Raw genomic sequence first — 16,137 nt, forward strand, 5'->3', positions numbered from 1 at the left:
TGTATCAAAATACAGGCTGATCACATATAATACCTCGACCTGAGACAAAACAGATGTTTTTGAGCCATACGGTTTTATCAAATCCATGTGAGTTCTTCTGACACTACATCAGGTTGTAATCCTGAAACTTAAAGGAGATACACAGAACCATGGCCTCACTTTTTGTTTATAAATGCCTTGGGACCTCAAGAATGGCACAGGAATAGTTTTAAGCCTTAATATAGTAATTTTTACAATTAAAGTGATTTATACAGGTAGCGGGCTGAGTGAATGACCTTGACATTTGTGATGTCATGGCAGGAAGTCTATCGGTCTCATCGCCATTTCCGCTATACTAAAACACAGAGCTAACTGCAACTTCAATCTTCCATTTTGAGTTAATTTATCGCCATGCCACGTAGATGTGTTGCTGGCGGGTGCAGCAACATGACAAGGTGGATTTATGTTGCGTTCATGGCCCAAGAATGTTCAAACTGCAAAGATTTGGATGCATTTTGCGAGAAGTTCACGGGCACGTTGGACGCCTACGAAGTGGTCTCTCCTCTGCTCTGCACATTTTACTGAAGACTCGTATGAAACTTCTGATCTGGTGAGGAGCGTTGGCTATAAGCCCATATCGAAAGAGGGTGCAGTACCGACAATTAAAGGAAAAGAAAACTACAAGAAAAGAAAGCACCAGTTCTCCCAGAGCGTGAGCCAAGGGTTGTTGCTAAAACCTGGGACGGGTCCTCCATGCGGTTGTTGCTAAAACCAGTGATGTGACGTCCCGTCCTGTCCCGGATTTTAGTAATTGCCTGAGCCGAGCAGTAATGGCGGAGTACTCAGTATGGAGAAAATGGAGAATGAGTGGACCAGCTGTCTGATTTCTACGTTGGATATGCTTGCCTCAGCAGCAATATCTCGCCCTTACACGGAAGAAGCGAATGAACGGAAAACTGAACGAACAACTGAAAGTCAGATTGTTTCAAAACAATTGGCCACAAGATTGACCTTCAAGAAGCGAGAACACAGACGGGTAAGACACGACTCTCATTTGAATACAAAACAACAAAAACAGCAACACTCATTGTTTACCTGCATTTAGATTAATACATGTAACTTGTATTGTGTGTTTAAGTTAGCAGTATAAGATTATTTAATTTGCTTCAGAATGTGATTGTTTCAGTTCATCTGATTATTTAATTAGCCTTTTATGTTTTATCAGTGAAAATGCATGCATGTACATGTACGTTGCATAAGTTATAACACCTATCCTGTTTTAATGAGAGTCAACCCATAATCAATGAAGTCAAATCAGTCTTTAGTTGAGTGAGTCGGTAACGGTATTTCTTACTTTCACCATAAATTTTTATTTATATGACTTTGGTCTATAGCTGTCAAAGGCCTCGGCCTTAAAACCGGTTCCTGCTGTGACGTCACGCACTCAGGGTTGGCTGACTCAGTGGGGCGGCTCGAATGCCAACTTTGCGGTGGAGCATACAAGAGTCAAGGATGGAGATACTATCCACTCAGAAATGTATTTAAAAATAAAGGTTCTGCGTATCGGGGCGGCACGGTGGTGTAGTGGTTAGCGCTGTCACCTCACAGCAAGAAGGTCCGGGTTCGAGCCCCATGGCCGGCGAGGGCCTTTCTGTGCGGAGTTTGCATGTTCTCCCCGTGTCCGCGTGGGTTTCCTCCGGGTGCTCCGGTTTCCCCCCACAGTCCAAAGACATGCAGGTTAGGTTAACTGGTGACTCTAAATTGAGCGTAGGTGTGAATGTGAGTGTGAATGGTTGTCTGTGTCTATGTGTCAGCCCTGTGATGACCTGGCGACTTGTCCAGGGTGTACCCCGCCTTTCGCCCGTAGTCAGCTGGGATAGGCTCCAGCTTGCCTGCGACCCTGTAGAACAGAATAAAGCGGCTAGAGATAATGAGATGAGAATGAGGTTCTGCGTATCTGCTTCAAACCCTGCAGCTGATTTTGCAGCACTGACACTTTTAAATGCTTCCACATTGTGGGGACCAAAGCCATGGCCTAATGGTTCAAGAAGCAGCTTTGGAACCAAAAGGTCGCCGGTTCAATCTCCTGGACCGGCAGGAATGGCTGAAGTATGTTGTCATTCTGGGTACGTTGCATGTTGCTCTGGATAAGAGCGTCTGCGAAATGCCTGTAATGTAACGTACGTGTATATGAGAGAGAGACTTGGAGCAGGGTTGTGCTTGCAAAGTTGTGTCTCATACTTATCAGTGATTTCAATCACAGCTGAGGTCCAGATGAGCTCAAACAAGCTGCTCTGACATCGACGCTCGCTCTCTCTGAGGGGAAAAACACAGAAAAGAAAACCGACGCCTGGCCTCAAGTCAGCGGGACAACGACTGTGCTGGTTAGTCATTAAAATAAAACTCTATAAAGCTTCTTTTTGGCTATTTTAAATATTAATAATGCTATTGTTTAAATACTTTTCTATTACATTTTTTAAACGTTTTTCACAATATATGACCGTTTTATTATACAGTGCTGTGCAAAAGTCTGAGGCACATGAAAAGAAATGCTGTCGACCAAAAATGGCTTAAAAAATAATGAAATGAAATCTCATTATCTCTAGCCGCTTTATCCTGTTCTACAGGGTCGCAGGCAAGCTGGAGCCTATCCCAGCTGACTACGGGCGAAAGGCGGGGTACACCCTGGACAAGTCGCCAGGTCATCACAGGGCTGACACATAGACACAGACAACCATTCACACTCACATTCACACCTACAGTCAATTTAGAGTCACCAGTTAACCTAACCTGCATGTCTTTGGACTGTGGGGGAAACCGGAGCACCCGGAGGAAACCCACGCGGACACGGGGAGAACATGCAAACTCCGCACAGAAAGGCCCTCGCCGGCCCCGGGGCTCGAACCCAGGACCTTCTTGCTGTGAGGCGACAGCGCTAACCACTACACCACCGTGCCGCCCCAATTTAGAGTCATGAAATGAAATGTTTTGACATTTAAAAAATATTATAAACCGTAATCAGTAAGCCATAATAACTGAAACAAAGTCAATGAGACGAGTCGATCCTTTTCTTTAAAAAACAAAAACAGTAGTCTCGGGTCAAATGAGTGCAGTTTTATGCGGAAATGATCTGTAGGTTTTACTGAGCATCTTCCAGAACCAGCGACAGTTCTTCTGGACACTTTGACTGTCACACTCGCTTCTTCATTTTGCACCAAATGAATAAGCGAGTCAGACCGTCAAAGTGTCCAGAAGAACTGTCGCTGGTTCTGGAAGATGCTATGTTAAAAAAATGTTTTTTTTCTGTAACATTTAATTTTGTGCTGGAAAACAACGACGACGATCGTTTGGACTCTAAAATGTTTTTGTAATGTTGTGACTCGATCATGTAGAAATCATAAAATAGAAATCTGTAACGGGCGGCACGGTGGTGTAGTGGTTAGCGCTGTCGCCTCACAGCAAGAAGGTCCTGGGTTCGAGCCCCGGGGCCGGCGAGGGCCTTTCTGTGCGGAGTTTGCATGTTCTCCCCGTGTCCGCGTGGGTTTCCTCCGGGTGCTCCGGTTTCCCCCACAGTCCAAAGACATGCAGGTTAGGTTAACTGGTGACTCTAAATTGAGCGTAGGTGTGAATGTGAGTGTGAATGGTTGTCTGTGTCTATGTGTCGGCCCTGTGATGACCTGGCGACTTGTCCAGGGTGTACCCCGCCTTTCGCCCGTAGTCAGCTGGGATAGGCTCCAGCTTGCCTGCGACCCTGTAGAACAGGATAAAGCGGCTAGAGATAATGAGATTAGATGAGATGAGAAATCTGTAACAAAGTTTGTATGAAAAAAAAATCCGGGTGTCTAAGACTTTTGGACAGTACTGGATATTGGGGAAAAAAATTCTTATGCTGACAGTTCTTTAGCAGAAAGAGTGAATTAGTTCCTCTTCAATTTCCTGAGCAGGAAAATTCTGGCAATTTTTTTCTAGTGTCACATATTACTCAAAAAAAAAAAATGGAATTGACTGATCAAAGATAAATAAATCAAGCAATTCTGTATCACTCCATCACATGAAGTGGGACAAGACAGACAGTAATGGGACATCAGCGTATGTTTAATTTACAAACAAATCCAAGAATAGAACTGCAGGAAAAACTGAACGTAGTGATCCAGCCCTAATACTGTAGAGATAAAGTGAAAACAGACAGAACGGGAGGCACGGAGGTGAGACTCGGTCCCATGTTCACGCCTTCCTCTGCTTCAGCCTGGTCAGGTCCAGGATCAGACTTCTGGATCGAGTCTTTACTGATGAAGCTCACAAAGTTTTTAGTGTCGGTGTCTCGGCTGGCCAGCAGTCGGTCCAGCGTCGGCTTCCTCATCATGGATTTGCTAATCTCACGGGTGTGATCTGTCGATCAAAAGCATCAGAGATTAATTATGCAGCCTGATAAATTTATTTTGCATTTTAACTGATTTATACAGACATAAGATATTTGAAACAGTTACATTTACATGTGGTGTAGTGGTTAGCACTGTCGCCTCACAGCAAGAAGGTTCTGGGTTCGAGCCCAGCAACCGGTGAGGGCCTTTCTGTGTGGAGTTTGCATGTTCTCCCCGTATCTGTATGGGTTTCCTCTGGGTGCTCCAGTTTCCCCTTCAGTCCAAAGACATGCCCGTTAGGTTAATTGGTGGCTCTAAATTGACCGTAGGTGTGAATGTGAATGTTTGTTCATCTCTAAGGCCAAGTTTACATTAGACCGTATCTGTCTCGTTTTCTTCGCGGATGCACTGTCCGTTTACATTAAAACGCCTGGAAACGCCGGGAAACGGGAATCCGTCAGGGTCCACGTATTCAATCCAGATCGTGTCTGGTCCGGTGCTGTGTAAACATTGAGAATACGCGGATACGCTGTGCTGAGCTCTAGCTGGCGTCGTCATTGGACAACGTCACTGTGACATCCACCTTCCTGATTCGCTGGCGTTGGTCATGTGACGCGACTGCTGAAAAACGGTGCGGACTTCCGCCTTGTATCACCTTTCATTAAAGAGTATAAAAGTATGAAAATACTGCAAATACTGATGCAAATACTGCCCATTGTGTAGTTATGATTGTCTTTAGGCTTGCCATCCTTCCACTTGCAAGTGGTAAGTGACGCGCATGCCCGATATGCACTGAGATCACACACACAGCGGCTCAGTCCCAAATCACTGCTCGTGCACTCCACTTGCGCGCTCTGTGAGCTGCGCAGGGCCAGAGTGCGCACCCTCCAGAGGGCACTCGCTGTTCAGGGCGGAGTGATTTGGAGCGCAGGATACCTGCGGAGCCGAGCGTATCCGTGTATTGGCGTTGCTGTGTGCACACTAATCGTTTTAAAAACGTTAATCTGATGATCCGCTGATACGGTCTAATGCAAACCCCACCTATGTGTCAGTCCTGCGATGACCTGGCGACTTGTCCAGGGCGTACCCCGCCTTTCGCCCGTAGTCAGCTGGGATAGGCTCCAGCTTGCCTGCGACCCTGTAAGACAGGATAAGTAGCTACAGATAATGGATGGATGGATGGAAATTTACATGTTTCAAAGACTGGTTGTCCATCCATCCATTACCGCTTATCCTGTGCAGGGTCTCAGGCAAGCCGGAGCCTATCCCAGCTGACTACGGGTGAGAGGCGGGGTACACCCTGGACAAGTCGCCAGGTCATCACAGGGCTGACACATAGACACAGACAACCGTTCACACTCACATTCACACCTACGGTCAATTTAGAGTCACCAGTTAACCTAACCTGCATGTCTTTGGACTGTGGGGGAAACCGGAGCACCCGGAGGAAACCCACGCGGACACGGGGAGAACATGCAAACTCCACACAGAAAGGCCCTCGCCGGCCCCGGGGCTCGAACCCAGGACCTTCTTGCTGTGAGGTGACAGTGCTAACCACTACACCACCGTGCCGCTCCAAGACTGGTTGTTCACTCACTCACTCACTCACTCACTCACTATCCGGTTTGAGTCAGTTGACACATCAGATGTGTGTGTGACTAGCAGTCTTCAGCAGATCTTTCCATTCAGCACGGTCTTGAGTTGCCTCCTCTGTGAAATTCCATAGCTTCATGTCAGCATGGACAGATTCTTTCCAGCTTTTTTGAGGTCAGCCATGGTTGTTCGCGCCTTCAACTTCCAAGGTCGTACATCTGTTGATCCAAGAATTACTGTGTTGGACGTGCCAAACCAACGGAGATGATTGTATCTGAGGACAGTGTCATGGCGACAGAGGTTCAGCATCCGCAGAGGAGAAGACGTGCTAATTCGTGTTCATTATAAAATAAATTTTTTGCATCTTTATTTTTCTGGTTTGTTCAAATGTAGCTGAGTTTAAGGGTGTTTTCACACCTGGTCCCCTTTAAAGGAACCAGACTCGGTCCTCTTTAAGTGGACCAAAAAGTGGACCAACAGAAAAAGAACTCAGTTCTTTTTGTGTTCACACTGTGAATTTATTACGAAGAGGACTGGGTTCTCTTTCTGGTCCAGTTAAGCTTTGATGGGGCCTCAGTCCTCTTTCTGTTCACACCAGGTCCTCTAGAGCCCTCCGACCCCCAGTGCACGGAATTCTGGGTAAGTTTCTCTTGAATCAAAATGTCTGCTGCCATGCTTGCCCTGCTGTATTCTTTGATCAAAATAGTGCTGATTAAGGAAAATAAATTTATTCCAGCGGCTGTGGTAAGTTCCAAAAGGAAGTTGAGTTTCCCTGCTATAGTCACGTGACCAACTACGGCAAACGAAGAAGGTTAAACTACAGTGAAAAAGGCGAAGTGAACCCGGTGCGCTTTTTGTTCACAATGCGCAGATTAGGCGAACCGTACCGTTGATTTTTAGCCAACCGTACTGAGACCACCTCCTGAGGTGGTCTCAGTTCGGTTCGCTTTAAAGGGGTCTGGGTACGGTTGGAGTGTTCACATATGCGCAAAAAATGCTGAGTCATCGATCTGAGTTCGGTTAGATGGCTGAAAGGGACCAAGTGTGAAAACACCCTTAGTCTCAGACTTATTTTATGTAGAATTCGTCACAGATTTCAAAAATCAAACTTTCATTTTCAGAGACCAAATAGTGTTCGAGAAAAACGAATCTTCTTTAAAATGCCAGATGGGCTTCCTGCACTGGTGATGTACATGATGACGTCATGTAGTGGTCGCTTGGAGCAACTCAGCTGTTTATATTCTCTGTATACATCATAGTTTTGCTAGTTTTACAAGTATTTTACCAAATTTATCAGTTTTTAAAGAAGTATGCCTCATTGTGTAACATATCGAAGGTTAGAGAAGCAGCTTTGGAACCAAAAGGTCGCTGTTTCAATTCCTTAGATCAGCAGGAATGGCTGAAGTGACCTTGAGCAAGACACCTAACCCCCACCTGCTCCGGGTGTGTTGGACGTAGCTCTGGATAAGCGCGTCCGCTAAATGCCTGTAATGTAACGTAATGCTAAAAAGAAAGCACAAGCTGGAACTAGACTGCATTTCCACAGAGAAAATGCAAAGTGTGCTTCCTCAGCTGTGGCAGAAGGTCACCGACAGAAACTGGAATAGACATAAGACCTCGCGCTGCACAATCTTTTTTACATGATCTACAGAAAGTGTGTGTGGCAAAGTGTGTGTGTGTGTGTGCTCTAAAATCTCAGTTTAAAATGGCTCAACTCACAGCATGACATGACACTTCACACTCTAAAATCTTTTTTTACATGATCTACATGGTGCTGGGTAGATTAACAGAAAGTGTGTGTGGCAGCCACACACATTACACACACTGTGCCACACAAAAACAAATCACATAAGTCTTATGATGTCTTAAAGTATTCTCAAAAATGATTGGTGCCTTTCGTGAAAACGAGGAAAAGAAAATGAAATTTTCCTTTCTTTTCAGTGTTAAATAAATTAAAAATGTAAAACCCTTGATATTCTCCCTTCTCAGTGTGAAATAATGAGATTTGTTTTTAATTTCCTGTCCTTTTCAGTGTTTAACTAAAAACCACCTTATGACTTCCCTCCTTTTCCTGCTGTTTTTCTGGCAGGTTGTTACGTGCACGGAATATCAAACTTGATGTCAAAAAGTTGTCTGGTTACATCTGCTCAGTGCCATTAGGACTAATTACCATGCACCTGTTCCTGATTACAGTGCAATCACAGCGCATACATATATATATATATATAAGGACTCTCAGCTCTGTACCCTGATGTTACCAAACCTTGTATTCTGTATCACTTTTCTGGTCTTGACCGTGTTTGTGTTCTTAGACTGTGAGTATTGTATTATCTTGGATATCCTGTCTCTTTTTTTGGCCACTGCCTTTGTCTTCGTTTTGGATCTGTTTGCTTGCGTGTTTTCAATAAAACTCTTCCTGCGATTACATCCATCGATCACCCTTACACGACAGAAACTGTCAACTGTCCAACAAGCTAGTGGATTAATAAAACTGTTTTAACTAGTTTCATATGAAACTGTTGTGAATATTTTTCATAAAAAGTGTTCGTAAATAATCGCACATTATTAAAAAAAATAAAAATAAGCGCTGGATAAAACCCATCTATCTTATGGAAATAAAGATATAAATTTCTTTGTCCACTGGTCAAGTGTTTATGAGAGACGTTGCCTTGCACTTATGATCGGGTTCCCTGTGGCGGTACACTACCGTTCAAAAGTTTGGGGTCACTTTGAAATGTCCTTATTTTTGAAAGAAAAGCACTGTTCTTTTCAATGAAGATCACTTTAAACTAATCAGAAATCCACTCTATACATTGCTAATGTGGTAAATGACTATTCTAGCTGCAAATGTCTGGTTTTTGGTGCAATATCTCCATAGGTGTATAGAGGCCCATTTCCAGCAACTCTCACTCCAGTGTTCTAATGGTACAATGTGTTTGCTCATTGCCTCAGAAGGCTAATGGATGATTTAGAAAACCCTTGTACAATCATGTTAGCACAGCTGAAAACAGTTGAGCTCTTTAGAGAAGCTATAAAACCGACCTTCCTTTGAGCAGATTGAGTTTCTGGAGCATCACATTTGTGGGGTCGATTAAATGCTCAAAATGGCCAGAAAAATGTCTTGACTATATTTTTTCTATTCATTTTACAACTTATGGTGGTAAATAAAAGTGTGACTTTTCATGGAAAACACAAAATTGTCTGAGTGACCCCAAACTTTTGAACGGTAGTGTACATGTACACCGGACGGTCGCAAAAACCATCAAAAATGCATCAGGTTGATTCATTACCATATTCTCTTAAGTACGAAGCTCTGCTATAAATCATACTGTCCTCTGCTCGTCCCAGGACTCTGACTCACTGAACATCCTTTAAACACACGGTTTGATTTTATAGTATACAGTTGTGGAAGTGTAATAACTCATAAAACACACTGTTACCCAAAAGAGGACAGGATCTGTTTTGAGTCGGGTTCCTTTCAAGATTTCCCGATATCATTTCAGGGAGTTTTTCCCTCGGCACTATTTGCTTGTTAGGGGTCCAAAGAAAATAGTGGGTTTCTGTAAAGCTGATTTGTGGTGATGTGTATTGTTTTAAAAGACATAATATACAAAAATGATTAGGGTTGGGGCTGTAGGCTCATTATCATCCATCTCCGTACCCTGAAACATTGGCAATCAGTTTTTCATATTTTTCCACCAACTCAATTAAATTCCTTTCGTTTTGCAGTCTCGTTTTAATCATGGAGTGTGTGTGTGTGTGTGTGAGACCAGTCCTCATAGCTATTTTTTCAATTGACTGAAAGTTTAAGTGCCAATGGAAACAAGGTATGCCTCTTATCTCTTAAAGAAAACACAGACATGAAGATAAGAAAACAAAATGTATTCTGTACAATTTCGACAAATCCCCAAATGAATTTGCATTTAGCATGGGTTTAACATCTGGTTTAAATTACAGCATCCAGTTTGTGACAAACCAAACAAGGGCAGTTAGTCTCCACACCAGTGCGATTATCTTCCAGTAAGTGGCCTGACTAACATCTGCTGTAAAGTCCCTCCAAGTGTCAGAAGTATTTGCTGTAGAAAAGAGTATGCAGCATGTCCTCACAATCAAAAGCAAAATTCCAGCTGCAAAACACATGAGTTATAAATAAGAAAAGGTGGCGACAAGTCCATTTTTTCCTTTCATTAGTCAAAACAAAAATTCCAGTGCTCGACTCGGAGGATGTTGTTAAAAAGATGGATTGTTCTATATCTTGCAGTGATTTAAAAAAAAACCCCAAACACACTTGACTTTTTTTTTTTTTTACAGTACTGCTGTCTGTCGTTTTGGTAAATGGCAAACAAGATAGAATTTGGTACAAAGAAAGGTTGCGTAATTAGTAACCTAACCTTATTGTGTCAGAAACGTATGACAGAAAGTGTTGCAATATCATAAGTGTTAACCGTTTATTTTTTTCTCTCTCCTTCCTTCCTTCCTTCCTTCCTTCCATCCCCAAAGCAGCCTGTTTAAGACTCGAAGCAAGATTCCTGGACAAGTTTATTTTCTCCTCATGCTATAGACACTTGTGTTAAAGGAAAAGGCAACTTTTGTACAAAACCAGGTGTGTAATAGGAGAAAAACATATACGTAATCAATTCCGTTAATTATTTCCATTATATATCGAACATGAAAAAATATTTTTAACTTTGAAATCATGAATTGACACAGAGGAGCCGAAGTTGGAGGAGGCAGCCATTTTGAGATTGTGGGCAACTATAAACCAATCAGAATCTTTCGTTAATACGCCTCCCTCTGATCTGTGACGTCACTGGGCCCATGAAAACAGTGTTTACAGACAGATCACTGTGATTAGGAGTCCCAGCGGGTGGCTTGTATTCGATTCGTTTATATCCCGACCTTGTCAGCTGTCAGATTTATGTTCATAGACCCGGTAAGCTGGTAAATAATATTTATTTAACTGCTGTCAAGCGATTAAAATATTTAATCGCGATTAATGTCGCGACTGTCATAGTTACCTCGCGATTAATCGCAATTTAATCGCACATTTTTGTCACACGAAAAACCATTGTAATTCTCTTACCAGCATAAAAAAGTGAATGGGCTTGTTTTGTACCAATGTTTTTTTTATTGCAAAGCATAACACGTCTTGACACAGCCACTGTAAAGTGAAATCTAAGCTGAGCACCGGGGCTCTTCGTCCCGAGGCTAGCAAGAGAACCATGAGTGAAGTGATCTACTGCTTGAGTAAGTCTCTAATCAGAGAGACAGGTTACACAGTGACGGTAGGCTTGACATGCTTGATTATAATATAAAGTACACTATTATATTAAGTTTAAGTTGTTCGTTGATAAATATTGCATTGAATCTGATCTTTACTGTTTCAGCTCACTTAACACATTTTGTACTTTTACACTTTCTGCCTGTTGATGCGTCGCGCTGTCCAATCAGAGGCGGCCAAATTTGCATATTACAGGAAGGATTTCTGGGATAGCATTGAGTTTACAGTTCAGAGGGATCTGGCTTCTTTAGACGCTGTCTTCTTAAAACTGAATAAATATTTAAAAAGAGCCGAATGAGCCAGTCTTTTGAACGGCTCTTTTCAAAGAACGGATCACAAAGATGCGGATCCCATCAAAGAGCCATAAATCCCATCTCTGCTAGCGCGCCCTGCCCGCGCTGGTTCTTTGGGGGGTGGTGACAGAGGACTCTGGCTGTGCGGGGCGTTACAGTCTAGCTGCTATCGTTTTTCTAAGCAAAGTCTGTGTTCCAGGTTCCTGGCAGTTTCAAAAGCTTATGAAAAACCTACATCATGTCACAGAGCGTTAATCTCGCGATAAAAAAATTATCGCCGTTAAAATTGAGTCAAGTTAACGCGTTAATAACGCGACATTTTTGACAGCACTAATTTATTTATTTTTTTCTTTACCAAATTCTAACAGAAAACGAGAGCGCCCGAAAGGGAAAACCGAGCCGAGCCGCTTCGCGCATGCGCAGTAGGCTTGGTAGGACAAATCCAAATAGGAGTCATTCAGGATTCAGCCATGTTTTTGCTCCGTGTTTTTACTCGACCAAAGTTCTACAGTATTATGAGCTTTAAGTTGCATAAATAAAACCATTTGGTGAAACTTTGAAGAAGCGATTGTACTGGTTTTTTACCTTATTACCATGAAGCACTGAAGAGTTCTTTTCAGTGGTGGGCCGCATGACGTCACGCAGTAGATCAATATGGCGGAACGCATCTTCGCTGAGCTCAGCGCAAGCCCATATTATTAAAAGTTAAAAGATACTGTTATGCGGTCTGTTCTTTCTCTATAAATTCCATGATCGATTACTTTATATATTTATCTATCTATTTGTGGTGATTTTGTACAAAAGTTGCCTTTTCCTTTAATCTATACTCAAAAAAAAAAACCCACTACACGTAAAGACTACTGAGATTCATGTGTGCATTCATCCACGGCGCTCTCTCAACTGTGATGGAGACCTTGAATGCCCTTCGTCAAACCGCCAAAGAGCCTGGAGGTCTCTCTCTCTCTCTCACACACACTCTCTAAATTTCACATTGCATTGCTGTTCAAAGAATTCTACAGATCGCACTGGGACCGAGTGCAAATTCCTGCATTTAGAGAGACGGGTCAGAATATCAGATACACTGGCATACGAAGCTACGCGCATCAGAAACAGAGTTACGAAACTTACAAGCTTAAAGATTTTCATTCATGCAAGGAACTGAGCAGTCAGTAGTACCTTCCCATTGGCTTGAATTAAAAGTGATAAGATATATGATGAAATCATAGAAAGTTGCAGATTATAAACGTTATTTTATAAATAAGCAGATAGATTGATGCATTACTTTACATGGACCGTTTACAGGGTGCGTCTTAAAGTGGCACGATCAGTCGCCTTCTGCCACGTCCCCAAAAGAGCAAGAGTGCAGTTCATAAAATCCGATCAACAGAAGGCCAGTTGCGTATAGCACATGCTCAAAAAAAAAAAAAAATGCAAGGGAGGGAAAAGAAAGGGGAGGTGGAAGGAAAAAAAAAAGTTTAACATAATTATGCTACATTTCTTGCCAAGAATTTGATGTTTGCACAGCATTATATATTGTATACATCATTAATGGCCTTAACCTGAAGGAGCACTAAATCGCACAGTGTCCTGAACAGCTACATTACATAAAAAGAAAGAATTCAATAAATAAATCGGGGGTAAATTTAAAGAGAAGAAAAAGGGAAGGAAAAAAAAAATCCCTGTTAAACAGTCAACCGCACACAAATCTTAACGCTGATAAGAAACATGCCTTTTTGTACAGTAAGTCTAGGTCACAATATTAATTAGTTAAATAAACGAGTCTCGATTCACATGAGCACTTTCTCGGCAACCATCTAACTCCCCGAACGCAACCGACTTCCTTTAACGGCGAGGCGACGCTGCAACCGAGCGCCACGGAATTTCACTCTCGCTCTTCCTTTTCTTTTGCTTCTCCCTCTCTATGATAAAAGCAGATAAAACCAGGAAACGCAATCCCACCACCATAGTGGAGAACAGGCTATGATTCAGAGTACAACATACTGTATGGCGTAAAGGAGACACGCAAAATAAGACCGCATATACAACCTAGCACACAATCGTCCATTTTCGACGGTGTCCCGTCACAGTTAATGAGTTTATCCTGTTTAAACTAACTGTCCATGCAGTGGAGACGTGTAGAGTCGACGTGACGCAGACGGACGCAGACAGACTGGACCGGGAGCCAGTGGAGGGATTGAAGAACGGCTGGAGTGGCCTTAAGCTCAGTAGTTTTGGCTAAAAAGGTGAGGTAGCCCCTGTCACAACTTTATAAAACCGTGTCTGAAACTGGCAGGTCGCTCCGAGCGTGCGTCTCAGGGGGAGCAGCAGCCCACGTGCGCGTCACATCTTAACGTCCTCCTGCACACTGAGCTGCGAGAGAGTCTTCTTAATGCGCAGGGCCGTGAGTCTGGCTGCCCCGTTAGCGTACCAGCACTCGCGCATGATCTTCCCCATCACCCTCAAGGCCTTCAAAAAAAAAAAACCCACACACAATGTCAATCAGAACTAAAGATTTTAAAAATGATATTTAGAATGATGGTGCGCTAAACAGTTCATACCTCGTAGCTCTGCCACCAGTTGGGCACATTGGGACGCAGTCTCTGGTCACACACAACCTTCCTCATCTCCTCTATGGAAGGGTCAGAGGGCACGAGGTCGTAGTACGGCAGCTGGTACTCCTCATGGATACCTATTGGAAAGAAGAAAAACAAGTCAGGACAAGCTTTAACAATAAAGAATGGCTAAAGCATGCTTGGAATTTGCAACACTGGCAAATCCTAACATGTGCAATACAACATCTGAGAATTAAAAAACAAAAACACCCTCTGAATAGAAAAATCAGAAACAGGCTAAACAAAATCTCATTATTCATTATCTCTAGCCGCTTTATCCTGTTCTACAGGGTCGCAGGCAAGCTGGAGCCTATCCCAGCTGACTACGGGCGAAAGGCGGGGTACACCCTGGACAAGTCGCCAGGTCATCACAGGGCTGACACATAGACACAGACAACCATTCACACTCACATTCACACCTACGCTCAATTTAGAGTCACCAGTTAACCTAACCTGCATGTCTTTGGACTGTGGGAGAAACCAGAGCACCCGGAGGAAACCCACGCAGACACGGGGAGAACATGCAAACTCCACACAGAAAGGCCCTCGCCGGCCCCGGGGCTCGAACCCGGACCTTCTTGCTGTGAGGCGACAGTGCTAACCACTACACCACCGTGCCGCCACTAAACAAAATATCTTTTTTTTTTTCTCTTTCTTCTAAGGTGGACAAATGGTGTGTGCTTCCTAATGTGTAGAGCATTTAAAAGAGGATAAGGCGCGCTGTGCAATACCAAGAATAGGCAGGTATCAGAGTGCATGCGTGGGGTGGGCGGGGCGCCGAGAGAACCTCGGGACCCTGACCCGGAGGGGAACCCTGACCCATCAACCCTCCCAATGGCACCAACCAACGCCAGTCCCACCTGACAGCCAGACAGGATGGGGCTGACCACGCCATCCCAGAAGCCCAGGTATAACAAGAGTAGATGAAGTGGGGGAGGGAAGACGGTAGCAGAGGGAGGGAGGCAGTGGTGGGAAGAGTAGGGAGTGGTGGGAAAAATTAATAAATGAAGTACATAAACAAACAGAGATAAGAATTCCAGCTTCCATCCTCCCTTCCCTAATATGTATGGCTAAGTATTAACAAAATATCTAATAGTATAAACAAAATATCTAATAGTATAAACAACCTAATATTAAACAGTTATTCCACGAGATTGAGTCGGACATGAGCTGACAGCTGACGAGACGCGTAGCTCTGAGTTGTCTATAAGCTGTGTACAACGAGATTGAGTGGAATCTCTCATCTCATCTCATCTCATCTCATCTCATCTCATCATCTCTAGCCGCTTTATCCTGTTCTACAGGGTCGCAGGCAAGCTGGAGCCTATCCCAGCTGACTACGGGCGAAAGGCGGGGTACACCCTGGACAAGTCGCCAGGTCATCACAGGGCTGACACATAGACACAGACAACCATTCACACTCACATTCACACCTACGCTCAATTTAGAGTCACCAGTTAACCTAACCTGCATGTCTCTGGACATTCCCCCGGAGGCTGTTGCGGCCATTTCCTACTCGGATTCTGGCGGACTGTTTGACGAGTGACCGATCCATTGACGGTAAACAAGGATCGAGTGGACTTCAGTGGTGACTATGATATTGAATTAATTCAACAAAGTGTAAATTCAATATCATAGTCGCCACTGAAGTCCACTCCGTCCTTGTTTACCGTCAATGGATCGATCACTCGTCAAACAGTCCGCCAAAATCCGAGTAGGAAATGGCCGCAACAGCTTCCGGGGGAATCGCTGAGCGTAGCTGTCAGTCAAACACAAGTTAGCCAATGGGAATGCATTCCTGGACAGCCCACCCACACGTGAAGTTTGTGCCAAAACTGCAAGCAAAAAGTCAGGGAGCGCAAACGAGAAAAGCTGGAATCGCAACCAAAATGAATTACGTCAAACAAAACTGAGAAAGACGCGGAACAAAAATAAAACGTTTCTGAAGAGTAATAGACTGATATTTTGCACGATTACACGAATAATTTGTTTGCCAGTCTAAAAAAATTGACTTTTTT

At 43.6% G+C, this 16,137-nt stretch overlaps 1 protein-coding gene across 3 annotated transcripts in view; it reads right to left on the bottom strand.

Moving 5' to 3' along the window:
* Positions 1-4,056: 4,056 nt before the first annotated feature.
* acvr1ba (activin A receptor type 1Ba) overlaps positions 4,057-16,137 on the bottom strand; it is a 34,343-nt gene continuing 22,262 nt past the window's right edge. For 2 of the 3 annotated variants that reach the window (XM_060938467.1, XM_060938468.1), the window contains exons 8-9: positions 14,066-14,196; positions 9,801-13,973 (exon numbers count right to left, since the gene is read on the bottom strand). In XM_060938467.1, coding sequence (XP_060794450.1) covers positions 13,848-13,973; positions 14,066-14,196 — 257 coding nt within the window. In that variant the 3' untranslated portion in view covers positions 9,801-13,847. Of the gene's footprint in view, positions 4,369-9,800; positions 13,974-14,065; positions 14,197-16,137 lie in introns of those variants that run through there. The other variant, XM_060938469.1, reaches the window with a different exon arrangement.

Source organism: Neoarius graeffei, chromosome 13 (assembly GCF_027579695.1).
Source record: "Neoarius graeffei isolate fNeoGra1 chromosome 13, fNeoGra1.pri, whole genome shotgun sequence".
Taxonomy (NCBI): Eukaryota; Metazoa; Chordata; class Actinopteri; order Siluriformes; family Ariidae; genus Neoarius; species Neoarius graeffei.